At 52.0% G+C, this 16380-nt stretch overlaps 5 protein-coding genes across 5 annotated transcripts; 1 reads left to right on the forward strand and 4 right to left on the reverse strand.

The window, feature by feature from the left end:
• Positions 1-1095: 1095 nt before the first annotated feature.
• On the reverse strand, positions 1096-2491 carry FIBRA_00445 (uncharacterized protein; the record flags this gene model as incomplete). The annotated part of the gene is made up of 7 exons (XM_012322340.1): positions 1096-1235; positions 1291-1486; positions 1573-1734; positions 1809-1886; positions 1941-2270; positions 2320-2395; positions 2460-2491. The coding sequence occupies 7 exons, from the start codon at positions 2489-2491 to the stop codon at positions 1096-1098; spliced, it is 1014 nt and encodes a 337-aa protein (XP_012177730.1).
• A 1373-nt stretch (positions 2492-3864) lies between these two features.
• FIBRA_00446 (uncharacterized protein) lies at positions 3865-8022 on the forward strand (the record flags this gene model as incomplete). Its single annotated transcript, XM_012322341.1, has 19 exons — positions 3865-4156; positions 4205-4427; positions 4479-4643; positions 4692-4773; positions 4824-4943; positions 5003-5117; positions 5178-5266; positions 5317-5538; positions 5589-5692; positions 5745-5826; positions 5879-6037; positions 6094-6264; positions 6315-6693; positions 6750-7033; positions 7088-7291; positions 7349-7460; positions 7520-7698; positions 7751-7900; positions 7954-8022. 19 exons carry the CDS (start codon positions 3865-3867, stop codon positions 8020-8022), a joined length of 3201 nt encoding a protein of 1066 aa, XP_012177731.1.
• A 219-nt stretch (positions 8023-8241) lies between these two features.
• FIBRA_00447 (uncharacterized protein) lies at positions 8242-11274 on the reverse strand (the record flags this gene model as incomplete). The annotated part of the gene is made up of 11 exons (XM_012322342.1): positions 8242-8331; positions 8391-8479; positions 8554-8719; positions 8774-8924; positions 8983-9262; positions 9323-9403; positions 9458-9566; positions 9593-9700; positions 10342-10459; positions 10557-11011; positions 11071-11274. The coding sequence occupies 11 exons, from the start codon at positions 11272-11274 to the stop codon at positions 8242-8244; spliced, it is 1851 nt and encodes a 616-aa protein (XP_012177732.1).
• Positions 11275-12136: 862 nt separating this feature from the next.
• On the reverse strand, positions 12137-13464 carry FIBRA_00448 (uncharacterized protein; the record flags this gene model as incomplete). The annotated part of the gene is made up of 5 exons (XM_012322343.1): positions 12137-12282; positions 12393-12597; positions 12711-12872; positions 12923-13000; positions 13060-13464. The coding sequence occupies 5 exons, from the start codon at positions 13462-13464 to the stop codon at positions 12137-12139; spliced, it is 996 nt and encodes a 331-aa protein (XP_012177733.1).
• A 1090-nt stretch (positions 13465-14554) lies between these two features.
• FIBRA_00449 (uncharacterized protein) lies at positions 14555-16095 on the reverse strand (the record flags this gene model as incomplete). Its single annotated transcript, XM_012322344.1, has 2 exons — positions 14555-14597; positions 14657-16095. 2 exons carry the CDS (start codon positions 16093-16095, stop codon positions 14555-14557), a joined length of 1482 nt encoding a protein of 493 aa, XP_012177734.1.
• Between the last annotated feature and the right edge of the window lie 285 nt (positions 16096-16380).

Consider the following 16380-nt stretch of genomic DNA (forward strand, 5'->3'; position numbering starts at 1 on the left):
GGAGTTGACGCCCTTGTTGGCCACCCGCTTCACAAAACGAACGCCCCTTGAGACATCTCCTCTCCTCACCCTATGTCTTCACAATCCGCCGTCTGCTCTCGTTCTGTTCTTCTGCAGTGTCTCGACATTGAATCAAGGGCTGGGCTGATGACCTGTGCGCTGCACTCTTGCTACCCTTCCAGAGCTGGTCGGGTTTGCCCTTCACTGCTGACATCATGACACATTTCTTTGATCACATTCTCACTCCAAGCATCGCCGATACAGTGCATTTCGGCATATGCAACGTTGTTGCCACGCAGACTTACCTGGCGGCGACGTACGGTGCTGACTGCCTCCCCCCAACTTAGCTGTGATCGCCCTTCACGATGGACTGGCTGCCGTGATGACTCTGATCTGCGCGAGCAGCGCACCTCTGGTCTCGCTGGCGTGGCTGAGGATGAAGCCCAAGCGCTTCCTGGATGCACCTTGAACACTGGACGTTCGGCGGGAGGACGGTTCGTAGAATGCCCTTTAGCCGTACAACCAAACGTCATTGTTCGTTTCGGAGGACATACGTAAAGGCTTGTCATGGGCCCTTGACGGTGTCGATGGTGCTATTCCATGTCTGCTTGCAGCTGTCAATATGATGACTAGGACGACCCCGAAGCTGGATAGTCAGCTATAGATCTGCTACCCAGCGGACTAAAAACTGTTACCGGGCTGATTCCGACTGGGTGCCGTGACGGGTGTCAGCTATTATCTCTACCCTGCAAGTACTCTGGTGATCCAAGTGAAATTGCGGTCAGATTCTGGCTTATGATACTGAGTAATGCCAGATATCGTACATATAGGCCGGTGCGCGCTGAATATATATCCTTCTCCGCTTGAACTTGCTATCGAGGTTGACTCATCACTCTCCTTCTCAGCGGATTCCACAGCTATGGCACCTTTGCCAGCTGAAACTCGAGAACGTATTCCATGCATTTCTGTGTACAAGAGTATTTGTGCAATACAACAAATTCCCCTCAACCCGGCTGAGCGACGCTCCTCTGATTCGGACGCGTTCGACTGCACATTCACAATTTCACCTCACACTTCTGTCACTTGCCTCAGCGCTCACAGCTTTGCCTCCGCCTTCTTGATCTGGAATCCGAGGCGCGGAAAATGGCACCGCACGACCCCCACCTCGCCCCTCGTCTCGAGTACGATCTCCTCGCTGCTCAACGCCACTAGCGTCCCCACTGTCGGCACTTTCCCTTCACTCCCCATTAGCACCACGTCTGTCCGCCCACGAAGCAAAAAGGAACGTACCGACGTCGCGTGGGGTGACCGTGACCGCGTCGCCTCGCTCCGTGCCCAGTCGTCGCGCGTCCGTCGCGTTGAATCCGACGGTGTAATCAATATCCTCCGCTTGTGCGGACGTGATCACATGGGCGGCGTCCTCGGGGGAGATCACAGGGGCTGAGACGCGCCGGGCATCGAGGTATGTAGAAGTGCGGTCGAGCCACTAGTGAGGCCAGCACGGCACAATATCGTCAGTGGGGAAAGCTCGTCAACGTCCCAAAGCGCATAGAGAGCTATAATGACACGCACTGCAATTGTTCGCGGGACGACTGTAGGGTCAAACAGGTCCGCAAGTGAGGACAGCGTGCGCGCCCACGCGAAAGGCGTGTGTACGATGATGTCTGCAAGGCCCGGTGCGGTCGTGTCGAGGAGCCACTCGCGTCCATCGGCGAGCTGCGCTTCCAGCAGCGCCTGACCACCAGACTGCGTCAGCGAGTCGTTCGGAGGGAACAGCTGAAAGGAAGACGATCCAGAATCCAACTCACCAAATGTGACGCCACTGTGCTCTTCGAGTCGTCCCTCCTTGCAACAATGGTGGGGATATCGATCGGCGCGCCGCGGTGCTACAATCATCGCCTTCACATAGGCATTACAAGGCATACAAGGTGACCACTCACCCCGCTGCGGTCGTGGATCCACTCTGCGGGAAGGCTCTCGTATGGCATGTGGTCTTGGACAGTTGGGAAGACCTGGCCTTCTGCCCAGAACGCGAGCGCGCGTACCACCGCAGTGTCCGTCTTCACAACTTCCTCCGCAATTGGTGCAGTCTTCCCAACGCCGACACGGAACGGATAGAGCGTGGGCGCGGCGGGGAAGCGACGCTCGAGGGCGCTTGCGATGGCGGCAGAATCACAGTAGATATCGGAGCCGATGGCGAGCACGGGCACACGGCGATAGGTGATGCCCAGGAGTGTGGAGAGCGCGGGGCGCGGGGGGATGTTTAATACCTGCAGTAGATAAGGAATTATGGAAGCGGGGGCGAAGAAGTAAACCTACTAGGACCCTGGTGTACGGCACGCCCTTAAGCGCGAGGAGACTCTGCACTTTTTTTGCGAAGGGGGAGGCTTCGTAGCTGCCGTCGCAGTCGCCGTTATTAAAAATGGACCACTGGGGGCCGGACAGTCGGTAGTACGCACTGGTATAATACGACGGGAGGATTTGTCGACATCGCGTTCGTCTGCGGGGTCTAGGTCGCAACTGGTTCAGAGGGCGGGTGGATTCGAGTCAGCCTTCGTAGTTCAGTGTTCTATATCTCTCTACAGTCGGCGTTGGGTCGGGGTGCATAAGCAAACGAATCACACGAATTTGAATAGACACACTGTCCGACAAGAACATCTATACCCACGATGGTGCTCATGATAGCTCACGCCGTGAGCCCAGTCACTTGAACGACTTGCAGTGGGCGCGTGACACCAAGTACCCGACAAAGTTAGTAGAGACCTAGGAAGAGAATAGGGCCTGGAGAGGGAAACACCCCGTGTTCGATCGCGCGAGCCCTATTGTAGTAGTATATGTACCATGTCCGTCAAAGCGGCCATATAAGCTCGGGCTTGTAATATATGTCGTATGTACGCTACTCATTTGAATTCCACATTTGCTCGATGCAGCGATGTATCATGATCATTCTCCCAAGTTCTCCGTCACGAGTCGTTATACCGGTTCTACTGTCACCATCACGGCGTAGCATGTGTCGTAAACGTACTCGTCTCTGTCCCTACTTGCTTTATAAGTCGCAAGGTTCATAAGACCTCTGGAGCCACCAACAACGCAGGATCTGTCGCTGCGTCGGGCCGTATACGGGCCGCGCAGTCTGCAAGAAATCATTCCATGTCCTCATGGACTACACTTACAACTCCACAATAGATTTAAGCGGCATGTGGAGAAGACACATACTCTGTCATCCAGAAAATGGGGTGAGCAGCGACTAGAGCACTACGCTCTTCGTTCAAGCCAGCCTGGAGGAAGATGGTGCCGCTTTCGAGGGGCACTGTGCGGCCACTGATTAAAGCCCCATGACTTGCAAATGCACCACGAATCCCAGAGGTCGTTATGGTCTTCCCTGATCTCACCAGTCGCCTGAGTGTACGACCTCGGGCCGAGCTCGAATGGTATCAACAACACGATCTAGATAAGCAAATATTTGTCAAGAAAGACTTCTTTCCGCAGAAAGCTCTGAAGGCGACGTTGCGCATTGGTCCACTTGCCATATTCTTTGCATGTAAAGTCTTCCCGAGTGATCGCTCTTCAAACATTGCAGGATAATGCGATCTCTGGCAGCCAGTTTCCGACGCATGAAGTTCGACCGCCGAACTTCGTCACGGTGAGGGCGACATGCGCATGTGCTTGGAATCTGCTTCAACGCTTGACCACCGGATATGGAAACAGATCAGCGTCTAGAGATATTACATAATAGACATAATTCTAACAGAGCGCGCGTGTCTGACCCCAGATGACTCGCAGATGCGCGTTTTGCATCGATTCTTCGCTCGTCCACGTCTCCGTATATCACTGCAATCAAACAAGTCATTAGTGGTACGAGCTATGTCGGAAGGTCCTGTGACATCTGGGGGCCCTACCCCCACTCCTGGAGTGCCTAACCCTAATTCAAAAAGTGCAGGTATAGTGCTTGAAGTGGATTTGACATTGTTCGATCTTGATGAGATATCTATAGCAAAGAAAGAGGCGAAGAGACTCGAGAAAGAGTCTAAACTCGCGGCTAAGGTCACTAAGGTAGCGGCGGCGACGCCTGCGGCTGCGAAGAAGGTCAAGGCGGAGAAAGAGAAACAAGAAGAGGCCCCGTTCGTGAATACCACCCCGAAGGGAGAGAAGAAAGGTTCGTTGCACCATGGAATTATCTGTACTTCATTCCGATCCACCACAGACCTTGCTCAGCCTATGGCTTCCGGATACAATCCGATCGCCGTCGAGTCTGCGTGGTACGATTGGTGGGAAGCCCAAGGGCTCTTCGTTCCTCAGTTGACACCAGAAGGTGGTGTTAAGCCAGAGGGTCAATTTGTCATTTCTTTCCCTCCTCCCAATGTCACTGGCAGCCTACACATCGGACATGCTCTCACAGTCGCAATCCAAGACTCGCTCATTCGGTGGTAAGTACCAGCGCTGTGGATGCTTCTATACACCAACGTGACAAAGTCCAGGAATCGCATGATGGGTAAGACAACATTATGGGTCCCTGGGTTTGATCATGCCGGTATATCTACGCAATCTGTGCTCGAAAGGCGACTATACAAATCCACCGGACAGACACGACATGATATTGGACGAGAGAAGTTCCTTGAGAGTGCGCAGGAGTGGAAGGACGAGTGAGCAGAATGAGGATGTCATGGAATTTACCACTGACAGAGTCATAGCTATCAAAAGCGCATCACTCAGCAGCTACGCCGACTAGGGGCCAGTTTTGACTGGAGTCGTGTAGCGTATACGATGAATGAGGTAAGGCATTTTTTGAGATTGCATGATGCGGTAATAGATGTCTGGGTTAGAATCTATCCAAAGCTGTCGTCGAGACATTCTGCCGTCTACATGAGGACGGAGTGATGTATCGAGCCAATCGACTCGTCAACTGGTGTGTGCGTCTGAATACCACCCTGTCTAATCTTGAGGTTTGTTGTGTTATTCTTCAGGGTGGTTGAACGCAATGTAATGACGAAGATTGTTTTAGGTCGACCAAAAGCAACTGACTGGACGGACATTGCTCAATGTCCCGGGCTACGACGAAAAAGAAAAGTTCGAATTTGGAGTTATCACTTCATTTGCATACGCTATTGAGGGTTCAGGTGCGTTGTAATTGCTTACGGCCTCATACGATGGCTTTCAATAATTATCACATCTAACAGACGAGAAGATAATCGTTGCCACGACTCGTCCGGAGACAATGCTGGGAGATACCGCCATCGCTGTCCACCCTGACGATCCGCGTTATAAGGTACACAGATTCCGTTCGTCTTTCCTACATTCTCACCCAATCTTTGTCAGCATCTTCATGGCAAATTCGCTGTGCATCCGTTCTTGGAGCGCCGTATTCCCATCATCACGGATGCGATCATCGTCGACATGGACTTCGGTACTGGTGCGGTGAAAATCACTCCGGCACACGATCCAAATGACTACGAAGTCGGTATCCGCCACAACTTGCCATTCATCAATCTGTTGAATGACGATGGTACGTTTAATTCCAACGCGGGTGAAAAATTCAAGGTGGGTTTTGCAGCGAGATTGTTGCATTTGCCGGCTAACCCCTTGATCAGGGCATGAAACGGTTCCATGCTCGTGTTGCTGTCGTCAAGGCTCTGAAAGATGCGGGCTTGTATGTGGAGGCGAAGGACAACCCGATGCAAATCCCCATTTGCAAGTAAGTCATGATTGGAGACTATGGGAGGAGAGGGACTCTGACCAGATGACAGTAAATCTGGCGACGTCATCGAGCAGATCCTTAAGCCACAATGGTGGGTGAATTGTAAACCACTCGCCGAGGAAGTTATCAAGGTATTCTATGAATGAGCTCCACCAGCGTGGGCGGTTGCTTACATGTTTATAGCGCACAAAAGCTGGGGAACTCGATATCTCTCCGAAGCAATCGGAGAACGAGTGGTACCGATGGCTGGAAGGCCTTCAGGACTGGTGTGTCTCTCGGCAGCTCTGGTGGGGTCATCGGTGTCCTGCGTACTTTGTGCGGATCGAAGGGCAAGAGCAGGACGTGAGTCGATCTGCTACTCCCGAATCGAATTCTTCCGTCTCTGATGCGAGCTCCAGACGACAGATGGAAAATGGTGGGTTGTAGGAAGAAATCAAGAAGAAGCTGCATCGCGTGCAAAGAAGCTTGCGGGCGGGGCCAAATTCACGCTTGAGCAGGATGAAGATGTACTTGATACGTGGTTTTCGTCCGGCCTGTGGCCGTTCTCGATCATGGGCTGGCCCCAAGAGGTAGTTCCCGTGCAACTCGACACACGTTATCACTCACATCGGCGTCACAGACGTTTGACTTGAAGACGTTTTACCCCACATCTCTGCTTGAGACTGGCTGGGATATCCTGTTCTTCTGGGTAGCCAGGATGGCATTGCTCGGTGTGCATCTTACGGGGAAAATGCCGTTCAAGGAAGTGCTTTGCCACGCGATGATTCGAGATGCGCATGGTCGCAAAATGAGCAAGTCGCTTGGGAATGTTGTGGATCCAATCGATGTCATTCAGGGACTATCGCTCGAGGATCTCCACCAGAAGCTGTACGAAGGCAATTTAGACGAGCGTGAGATTAATAAGGCCAAGGCGGGTCAGAAGAAGGATTTCCCTAAGGGCATTCCTCAGTGTGGAACTGATGCGCTAAGGTTTGCTTTATGCGCCTACTCTGGAGGAGGTATGATAAATTTTCGTGCTGTTGTACGCATGGTAGCCTAACGTGATATTGTCAAGGACGTGATATCAACTTGGAGATTCTTCGGGTGGAGGGCTATCGGAAATTCTGCAACAAGATATTCAATGCAACGAAGTTTGCCATGCTGAAGTTGGATGCAGATTTCGTGCCACAATCGTCTGCCAGACCAACGGGCAATGAAGGCCTTGTGGAGCGCTGGATTTTGCACAAGCTGAACATCGCTACCCATGAAATCAATCGCCAATTCGAAGAGCGAAATTTCATGGCGCTCACGACGGCCGCTTATAATTTTTGGCTATACGAGCTATGTGACGTTTACATCGTACATATCATACTCATAGTGGAGCGATTGCCGTTCTGACCGAAATTGTCTTAGGAAGCGATGAAACCCATGACGGACGCATCCGCGTCGCCCGCTATGCGGAGATCGGCGCAAGAGACATTATACACATGTCTTGACCACGGTCTACGCCTGTTGCATCCAATCATGCCATTCGTCACGGAAGAATTGTGGCAGCGGTTGCCTCGCCGGCAAGGCGACTCCACGCCTTCGATCATGGTGTCATCATACCCAATGTTTGTAAGTCAATGACGCCCTTGGTGTTTTTCACTTATACATTAATATCGCTGGTCGTAGGATAAGGCATTCGTGTCTGAGGACGCGGAGCGCGACTTTGACCTCGTGTTCTCCGTGATCAAGACGGGGCGCTCGCTAGCGGCGTCATATAACCTGCAGAGTGACATCCAATGTACGTGTTTTCCCATGAGCGACCACTGCACCACACAAGCTGATGGACAATTGTGATAGTATTCATCCGGGTTCAATCCGATAATGAGGCTACACTGTTTGAGAGCCAGATCCCAACGATTGTGACATTGACGAAAAATTGCAAAACCGCGAAGGTTGTGCGCACACTAGATGATGTGCCTGCGGGATGCGGTTCTGCCGTTATCTCACCCACGGTGGTGGTGGATCTCCTTGTGAGAGTGAGTCCTCAACCCCCTTATGTGATATAGCTTCCATGTAACGACACCACAGGGCTTGGTGGACCTTGATGTGGAGATTATGAAATGCCAGAAGAAACTCGATCTCGCTCGCCTGAGTCTAGACAAGATCCGGAAACTAGAAGCACAGCCAAATTATGAAGAGACGATCCCACCCAACGTGCGCATGGCAAACGAAGAAAAGGTGCGCTGTTCTCTGATATACGCTTTACCCCCGTCTTCAATCTATCTCTGCAGCGAATGACCCTTGAAACGGATGTCACAACTTTAGAAACGTCTATACAGATGTTTGAGAAATTGAAATAATGAGGCTGCTTGGATGGGGGTTAGACGTCTGGAGGTAGCATGAATGTAGCGCAGTGGTGTAGCGCCGCAATTGAGTTCATATATTTCAAGTTACCTTCAATCTATCCATCACTTTGTTTGATTACTCGCTACAACCATCGATGGTATACATACAATGATACATGATACGGGCAGATACCGATGCTCAACGGAAATGAAATGTCTACCTCCACCGTAGTATCACCCATACCACTTCTGACCAATACGCGTTTCCGATTTTGGCCGCTGTGGGATGACAGCGTCTCTGATGTCGAAGACCTCGATAGCCCGCTACGTGAGCACCCAGTATATTTCAGATCGCGAGTACACCAGACTGAAAGAGCACTCACACGCCATGTTGCCATGTCAAATTCCATAACCATTTGTCTTTTCTTTAGGCCATCCGCATAGTCGTCTTCTGACGGCTGGGCACAGATATCTGAATACATGCAAAATGAAATAGGTCCAATTTACCATAAGGACATGTAAACACTGCAGGAAGACATGACGTACAGATAACTGGTTCCCCTTTCTCATCTGTCTCCAAAGCGCATTTGCCATCGCGGATCAGGAATGACAGGTAAAAGAGGTTCTCAACAGACTGTCCAAAGTCGTTCGGATTGACAATAAACCTGAACAAATTTATTGCGCCGTCTTGTTGCAAAAGAATGTTCTCTAGCTGCGATCGACGACTTGGCGACATTCAGGACTCAAGTCATGCATCACAACTCACAGTGGCAACATTCTTGGTCGTTTCATTCTCAGAGCGCGTAATGTCATCTTCTGTGATCTGTTGTGGCTTCTTCTCGTCGCGCTTGTCTTTTTCTAATTTAGCCCGCTTTGCGATAGTCCGCTTCTTTTGCTCTATTGATAATGGACCAAGCCTGAATAGGGGCTCAGATAACTTCAACACTCATCGTGAGTTGCCGCAGCAATACGTACATAAAATCAATCGCAGGGGCCCTGTGACTGTATACAAGTGCGCGCCGTCCTACGCGCGCCCAGTCGAGCGGTCCATCAGCGTAGTCCTCGCCAGCGTCTGAGTCATAGTCATCAGGAAGGTGGTTCTTACGACCGCCCATGAAGGTGATAAGGCGTGTAATGAAATCATCTACATCGAACGCGCCAGAACCGGATTTCATGGCGCGCGCCTTTGCGGTCGTAGCCTGGGTAAGTTGAACAAGAATATCAGAGTCTAGTGTTGCCTCCGATGGACCCTTGACTGTAGCATATTGTCATTCTTGGAAACAGATACAGTGGAGAATCAAATGAATGTGCGTACCCATCTCAAAGAGTTTATCTGCATTGTGAACTCTCTCGACGAGCTGATCAGTTGAGAGTTCATTCACGTTTCCTTTGGAATCTGTTTTTCGGCGGCTCGAATTACATGCACAAAATAATGAGGATTCAGACGCACTTTCTGTTTCCTTTCGAAGTGCGCGGTAACCTCGTCGCACATTGCGCTTCTCCTCTGGATCCTGGTCAGGATCATACGCGTAGTTCGGAGCCCTTCTCGAGGTCGCCCGCTGCATGTTGTGAGTACGAGACGAACGATCGCGAAACTGAATGTGAGGAGGCTCGGTGAGGGTCGCGTCGCGGTGGTGGCGCACACTTTCGAAGTCACAGTCGCGACACGGGTCACGCGACTACTCGCACCCTTCTGTCACAGTGTCAGTGGCACTGTCAGATTGGGCGCCTCGAGGCTCTCATCTATCGCATCAAGACATAAACTCGACGCCCATGTATGTACTTAAAGCTACAACCACTACCTATGTATGTAATGCAACAAGAAGAATCTCGTAAGTGTGGATTCAGCTCCGCTTATCATAACAACATGCCCTCAAGTAGTGTAACGTGCCGAATCTTTCCCTTCCTCCCATGTCTTGTATCACTTGCATTTCCACAGCATCACGGATCTCATCTCGCCACCGCCATACAGTAAACGACTTCCATGCACAGCGACTATCTTGACCGGCGCTCCGATCAGGAGGGTGGCCGTCCGAATGGGTTTGGTGGGTGTTAGGGTGACGGTCTGCTTGGCTGACGCGCCCGTCAGTGTTTAGTATGCCATTCTCAAGTACGCAAGGATCTGCGATATCTTCCATTAGCTGTACTTGGTCCCCTGGTTCAGGACCCTGCTGTCCATACACGAGAAGGTATGGACGGAGACTGCGTGTGGTACCCGGTGGAATAAATATGTTGGCTGTTCGACTGCGGGTGTTCACGGAGTCAATCTGCATCACAATTGAGGAAAGTCAAGTCCTAACAGGGAGGAGAAAAGGAGCATCATGTAATACGCACTAACACATCTTTCTCAACCACTAATTGGAGATGAGGGAATATGCGCCGGTACGACAATATATCGCCCACTTTCAGGAAACCGCATTTTACTAGCGAAGTTAGATCCGGTGTTGGCATGCTGCAATGAGAATGGGAGTGGTCAATCTGGGTTATTCCTCGGAGATCTTTCATCTGAGAAATTTCTGAGTCGTAGCTGTAGGAGATATCGCACGCACCATCCGTCTGCTACAGGATGCTCGCGTTCCCAGACCTCGTCCTTCCATTCCGCATGCATGTTGCCCTCATCGACCCCCATTTCATAACGTCTTATATCGTCACGGGCTTTCTTCCCGAGCCACCCAGAGTACAGATGGTCCTGAAATGTGTGTGCGGCAGAAAGGAAGAAGGGTGAGGTGAATGTGGTTGGATCCAGAGCTGCGGACCTCAGTCGTTGGTGCTGGGTTGATGTACTTGGCAGACAAGAGAGCTCAGCTACCGATTGGATATCAGTGGTTGTACTGGTGTCTGAGAGGTGGTGTAAGCTGCGGTCATCGTGTATCGCATGATAATCTACGTGCGACGGGGAAATCGAGGGTCGGAATGTAGAGAATGCTGTACTGGGAAGAAGGGAGACGAGCATTTCCTGTGATTCAGATGATAGGTTGAGAAAATTCTCGTAATTCAATACTTTCTACGTTGGAGGGTGTTGGTCAGCGTAGAAAAGTTGACTAGTGAAGGCGAATAGCATACTGATATATCTAGCTTCGTGAGTTTGCTCCTGCTGCTTGTCAGGAGGTCAAGCTTGTGCCCGAGCATTTCTTCTGCATCCTGGGGTGTCTTCCTTTTTGCATTGGAACGCGCAGGTGTGCCTGTCACCGATACCGCCACCGTCCTTGGAGCTTGAGCAGGAGTGCGTGTCGAGCGGCGTGGACGGCCGTCCTGTGTATCGGCCATAGGTATATACAGTTAGGGTAAGAATAGAATACGAATGCGCGAAGTGTGATTTCCGCCTCAAAATGGGTATTCTCCGAGTCACTTGTGATGTAAAGAGTTGTATTTAAAAATCTAGCAGAAGCTGGGCTATAGCTTATAGAGATCCATAAAATCGGTATAAAGAACTACCACCCTTCATATGCTTCATGAGCTTCAATACCCTCGACACTATGCTCCTGTACAACTTCAACTCCCCAACAGTTGACATCCTACTCTTGCTGAACCCTGAGCGACCTCCCAAAATTCGCCGAGCCCATAAACATGCCAGGAGCTCCTGTTCCTGAGTTTCTATCTTCGCTTCAGATAAGCCCGTACAAGATGAGGCGATTTATTAAAATGTAATTCTCGTGCAGCTCCCATGATTGCTAGACACGGTCAGCACTTCAGGTCGGAACTACTTGGAGTCTTGAACTTCAGCGTCGAACGTTTGTTCAAGTCACGCTGTTTCTCAAGCAAGTCGAACACATAAGGAACGCAACAGAGAACTTCGTTAGAAGACGTACTGGACAGGACATTAGCCAAACTACCGATACATATCCGATCGCCTACAGGCGTTGTCAATCCTGTGAAAGAGAGGACGACCGCACGTCATCAGGACCTTTTTGCACACCACGATGCCTCTAACTGCTGCTCGTTTCATGCTGCCTTCACACTGATCCTCCATCCAATATGTAATATAGCATTACGGGACTATTACTTCAAAGTTGGTAGCATATAACCTGACTTGGGATCATTCCACTGCGAACATTTTAAAAGGGAAATACTCACAACCCGTGCGCCTGTTACACGATGTATACGCCGAAAAAATCGCACTACCCAAGCCTCAAAGCTTCGTATCTCCCTGTGCGAGCTTGACGGAATAGTTAAGCCGCGGAAAGTGGCAGTGCACGATTGCGTGCGAGCCCTGCGTCTCGATGACGACCTCCTCACGGCTGAGCGCGACAAGCGTGCCTGTCGTGGGGACCTTGCCTGTGCGAGGAGAGATGAGTGGAAATCGCATCGCGAAGGGAGAAGTCTCGATACACAACTGCAATCAGGCAGCAGGCGAGAATGAGGACACACGAGTCGCGAGCACTCACCAGTGTCAGTTGGAGCGACAGCAACGTTGTCTCCGAGCTTCACGCCGAGCCGCATCGCCTCGACGGCATCGAAGCCTACTGCGCTCAGGTCTTCAGGGTGAAAAGAGGCGATGAGCTTCGCCGCTTCCTCTGGGGGCACGCGTGTGAACGGCGCAGCCTTCGCTTTTTGCAAATCGTCAAGCGCGGCGGACATGCGGGCAAACCACTAAGAAGAAAGAGAGGGGGTAAACATACGGTGAAAAAGGAAGACGGAATCCAGGAAAGGGGGGAGCGCAAGGCGCAAGGCGAGAGCGTCGGGGAAACGAGGAGGGTGCGCACCAGCATCGTACGTGGGAAGACGGCTGCGTCTAGTATGTCGCCGAGGGTCTGCATGCCGCGGACCCATACGAAGACGAAGTGGGCAGCGATATCCGCAAGGCTTGGACCGACTGTGTCCATGAGCCAGTCTCGACCATCTGCGAGCTGGTTTTCAAGGTTGCTCTGGAACATGTCAGAAGTATGATTTCGGGAGCGACGGCGATGGGGCTTACGAGGTGCGAGGAAAGTGCGCTCTTGCTCTCCTCCCGGCGCGAGAGGATAGTGGGCACATCTAATATGCTACCCACAAGCTGAGCATCGATCCTGTGTTATGAGTTACTAGTGTATTGGAGAGCATAAGGTAGCTCACAGCACTACGATCGCGGATGAGCTCTGGGGGAAGACGCTCCCAAGGGAGGTGATCCGCAGCAGCGGAGAAGACAGCACGCTCGATGTAGTGTGCAGTGAAGATCTTGATGGCAGTAGCATCTGTCCGTTTGGAGGCACTACGGTGAGGAAAGAGAGTTCCGTATCCTGCAGAGGGCGGGAAGCGTCGCTCAAGGACAGCAGCAATGAGGTTCGTGTCGCAGTAGATATCATTGCCGATGGCAAGGACAGGGATGCGACGGTAAGTGACGCCGAGATACTGCGAGAGTTCAGGGCGAGGTGAGACAAAGGAGACCTGCAGAGAGTAGTCAGGGACGGTCGGGAAACCAGGAGGACAGAGCGAACCCACATCTACCCTGCTGTGAGGGACTTTCTTGAGGGTAAGCATATTTTTGACTTTGTTGCTGAAGGGAGATGCATTGTATCTGGCGCAAAATACCTGTGAGTGAGGATCACTAAGACGCAATGCAAGATGGGAGGGAGCACCCACTGGTAAAGAATAATGGGCACAGTCGACATATTTTGGAATTTGCGAATGACTCCGCACTTGAATACGCGACGAGACGAGCAAATCGTGATTATTCGTAAGTAGCAATGTGGAAGTGAAGGAGAAGATTGGTAGCTAGTAAGTGGCTTGTCGGTGTGTAAGTCAAGTCGCCCGCGTGCCAGTGCCAGCAGGCTCGGCGGCGATCAGTGACGATCAGAGATTTGACTTTTCGTTCTGGGGATTCCGAAAGCAGTACTCTTTTCCGCTAGAGTATCAGCATAACTACTCCCACTACATCATGGTCTACTCACGACATGGAGGCACTAAGCCAAACGTATACCAGATCAGCTCCCCCCTACGTCACGCGCTAGTACTTACATTACACAGGTCATTCCATCGACCTCAAGCATTAGGTCAAGCATACTAATACTCGTAATTTCCCCTCTCGACTTTACGCCGGTGTAGCCTATATGTAGTATATGCACAGCAAGCAGTATACGCCCGATGATACCCTCGGATATCCCCCGCTCGAGAGCAAAATGATGCCTGGTCTCAATATGAGAGGCACTGTGCCAATCTTCTGCAAGTACCCAGTCACCGCCGCGCTAGTGGAGCTCATTCAGTTGGGACAGTATCCGGCGACGGAGACTGTCGTGTATGCCCATCTTCCTGTCTTTCCTCGGCCAGCTCGCCGCTACATTGAGAATATGAAGCCGTTGGACAATAGATGTCTCATACTTTCCTGCTACGAGGCAATCAAGAAGTTTATCTGATACGGACTTCGTCAGCCTTCTGATATCACAAGAACGAGGCCATCTCTGAAGACTGTCGAACACCGGTCTACCAAAACCACTTCACATGCATAGCGTGCTGGCTCACATATTTCCCCATTCGTTTTCAAGGCGCCACACTGTACCGCTATGTCTCACCGAGTACCGTGCCCCGCGGGACAAATACGACAACGACCCCCTCCATTTCAGGCACCCCCTACTCAATGCTGAAAACCCACCCAGTCTTCTACTGCAGTCTTTGTACTACATCACGAAACTTAATCAGCACACTTACGGGAATGTAATAGGTGGACTGCACTCACTAGAACACGTTGTGTGCACACAGCAGCGGGAACCGCGGAAGGAGCCTCGCTCGCCATTCCTCTGCGTCTGGCGCCGCCAGCCCAGGGGCCGCACTCACCCACAGCGCGAACTGGATACCTATGAGCTGCTCAAACTTGAATTTCGGTCGCCGCTGTTGCTGTTCAGATGGTGGAGCACGCAGATCTGAGCCCGTGCCCGCTACAGATTGGGGAGCATCTAGGTCAGGCGGCTCTGCAATGGCGCAGATCGCTTCCTCGATGGCGGCGCATACAGCAGGCGTGAACGCAGCGCAGATCCTGTCAAGCGGCGCGGCGTCCACCTGATGTCGGATGTCGAGCACGAGCATCACCTGCCGCAGCGCAGGTGCAGCGCTGGCCAGGAGGTGAGGCAGCCACTCTAGAGCTGTCGTTGTGTCCGAGGCAAGGGAGAGGGGATACCGCAGGAAGAGCACTGCAAGGTTCGTGTTTGAACTTAGGTTCAAAGCAGTGCGGTAGACTGGAACAGCTGAATCGTTCAGCAACTTCGGCTCTGCCTGTCTTTCAGGCACCAGTGTGACGTCCAATGTTGCCAACGTTCTCCCCGCTCCTTCTAAAAGTGGTTGGATGTCCTGCTCCGGCACGGGCGCATAGTACCCGATGGTCATATAGGTCAACCGCGTCGCGAGTCCTGCGCGCACGAGCACAGAGACGACCGTGCGCGCATTGTGCACGCCGTTCAACGTCAGATCAGCCAACTGCAGACCTGGAGCCTTGCGCGCGAACCAGCCCGGATGGAAGTGCTTCTCCCAGTACGCGTCCACAGCGTCTGAGCCTGTGTCCTTGCCATCATTGGAAGGAGTAACGTTGGTGGGAATGGCGAACATTGGACGGGCAGCCCAGCAGCCGAGCCGGCGCACGCCAGGGAATGCGCAGACGAGACGCGCAAAGTCTGCGGGGGACGCGAATGCGACGTTATGCAGGTCAAGCCAGGTGATGGACACGAATGCGGAGAGATGGAGATGTACGTCCGGGTGAAGCGAGCTGCGCGTAAAGGTTGCGGATGTAATCCCGAGATACGTGAGTCGCGGCAGCTTGCGTGCAAGCATCACTGCAAACGTGCTGAGGTGCGCGATTGACGGTGCGCGATTGGGTGGAGATGCGCGTGCGGTAGTGGGGGGGATGTCGAGGGTGCTGTCGTCTCCGCGGAGGACGACCTCAGAGACCATGTTGCTGACGTTGGTGATAGCGAGGGAATCAGGGCCAACGTGCAAACTACGCTGCATGACATGGGCAAAATGTTTGACTTGAGTGCGGGAGAAGAGAACGATGCGCCGGAGGAGATGTAGGCGGCTTCGCGGATACCAGGACTTGCATACGAGCGCACAGGCTTTGAGGGTATAAAAGGAGAAAGAGAGATGGTCAATGATACTCTCGACGACCTCGATGGGAAGCGGTAGCATTGTTGCTTGTAGGGTACGAAGCGATATGGACGGCGAGAGGATGGCTGGCAGTTGAGTGCAGGGGGTGGGATGAGCCTGGTGCAAACATGAGGCCTTATGAAGAGCTAAGATAGGATAAATGCGTCCCCGACAAGCTCGTCGAGCGACATTTGACTTCACGCTTGTCACAGATCGCGCTGATTGTGAGCTCCTCAGGATTCACATGTTGAGTATATAGACAAGCGTGGAACTGATTGATCAGTAAGAATGTCTAGGCAGGCACGATGATCACGCCGGGTTCGCTGA

Source organism: Fibroporia radiculosa (genome assembly GCF_000313525.1).
Source record: "Fibroporia radiculosa TFFH 294 genomic supercontigs, scaffold212, whole genome shotgun sequence".
In the NCBI taxonomy this organism is placed as follows: Eukaryota; Fungi; Basidiomycota; class Agaricomycetes; order Polyporales; family Fibroporiaceae; genus Fibroporia; species Fibroporia radiculosa.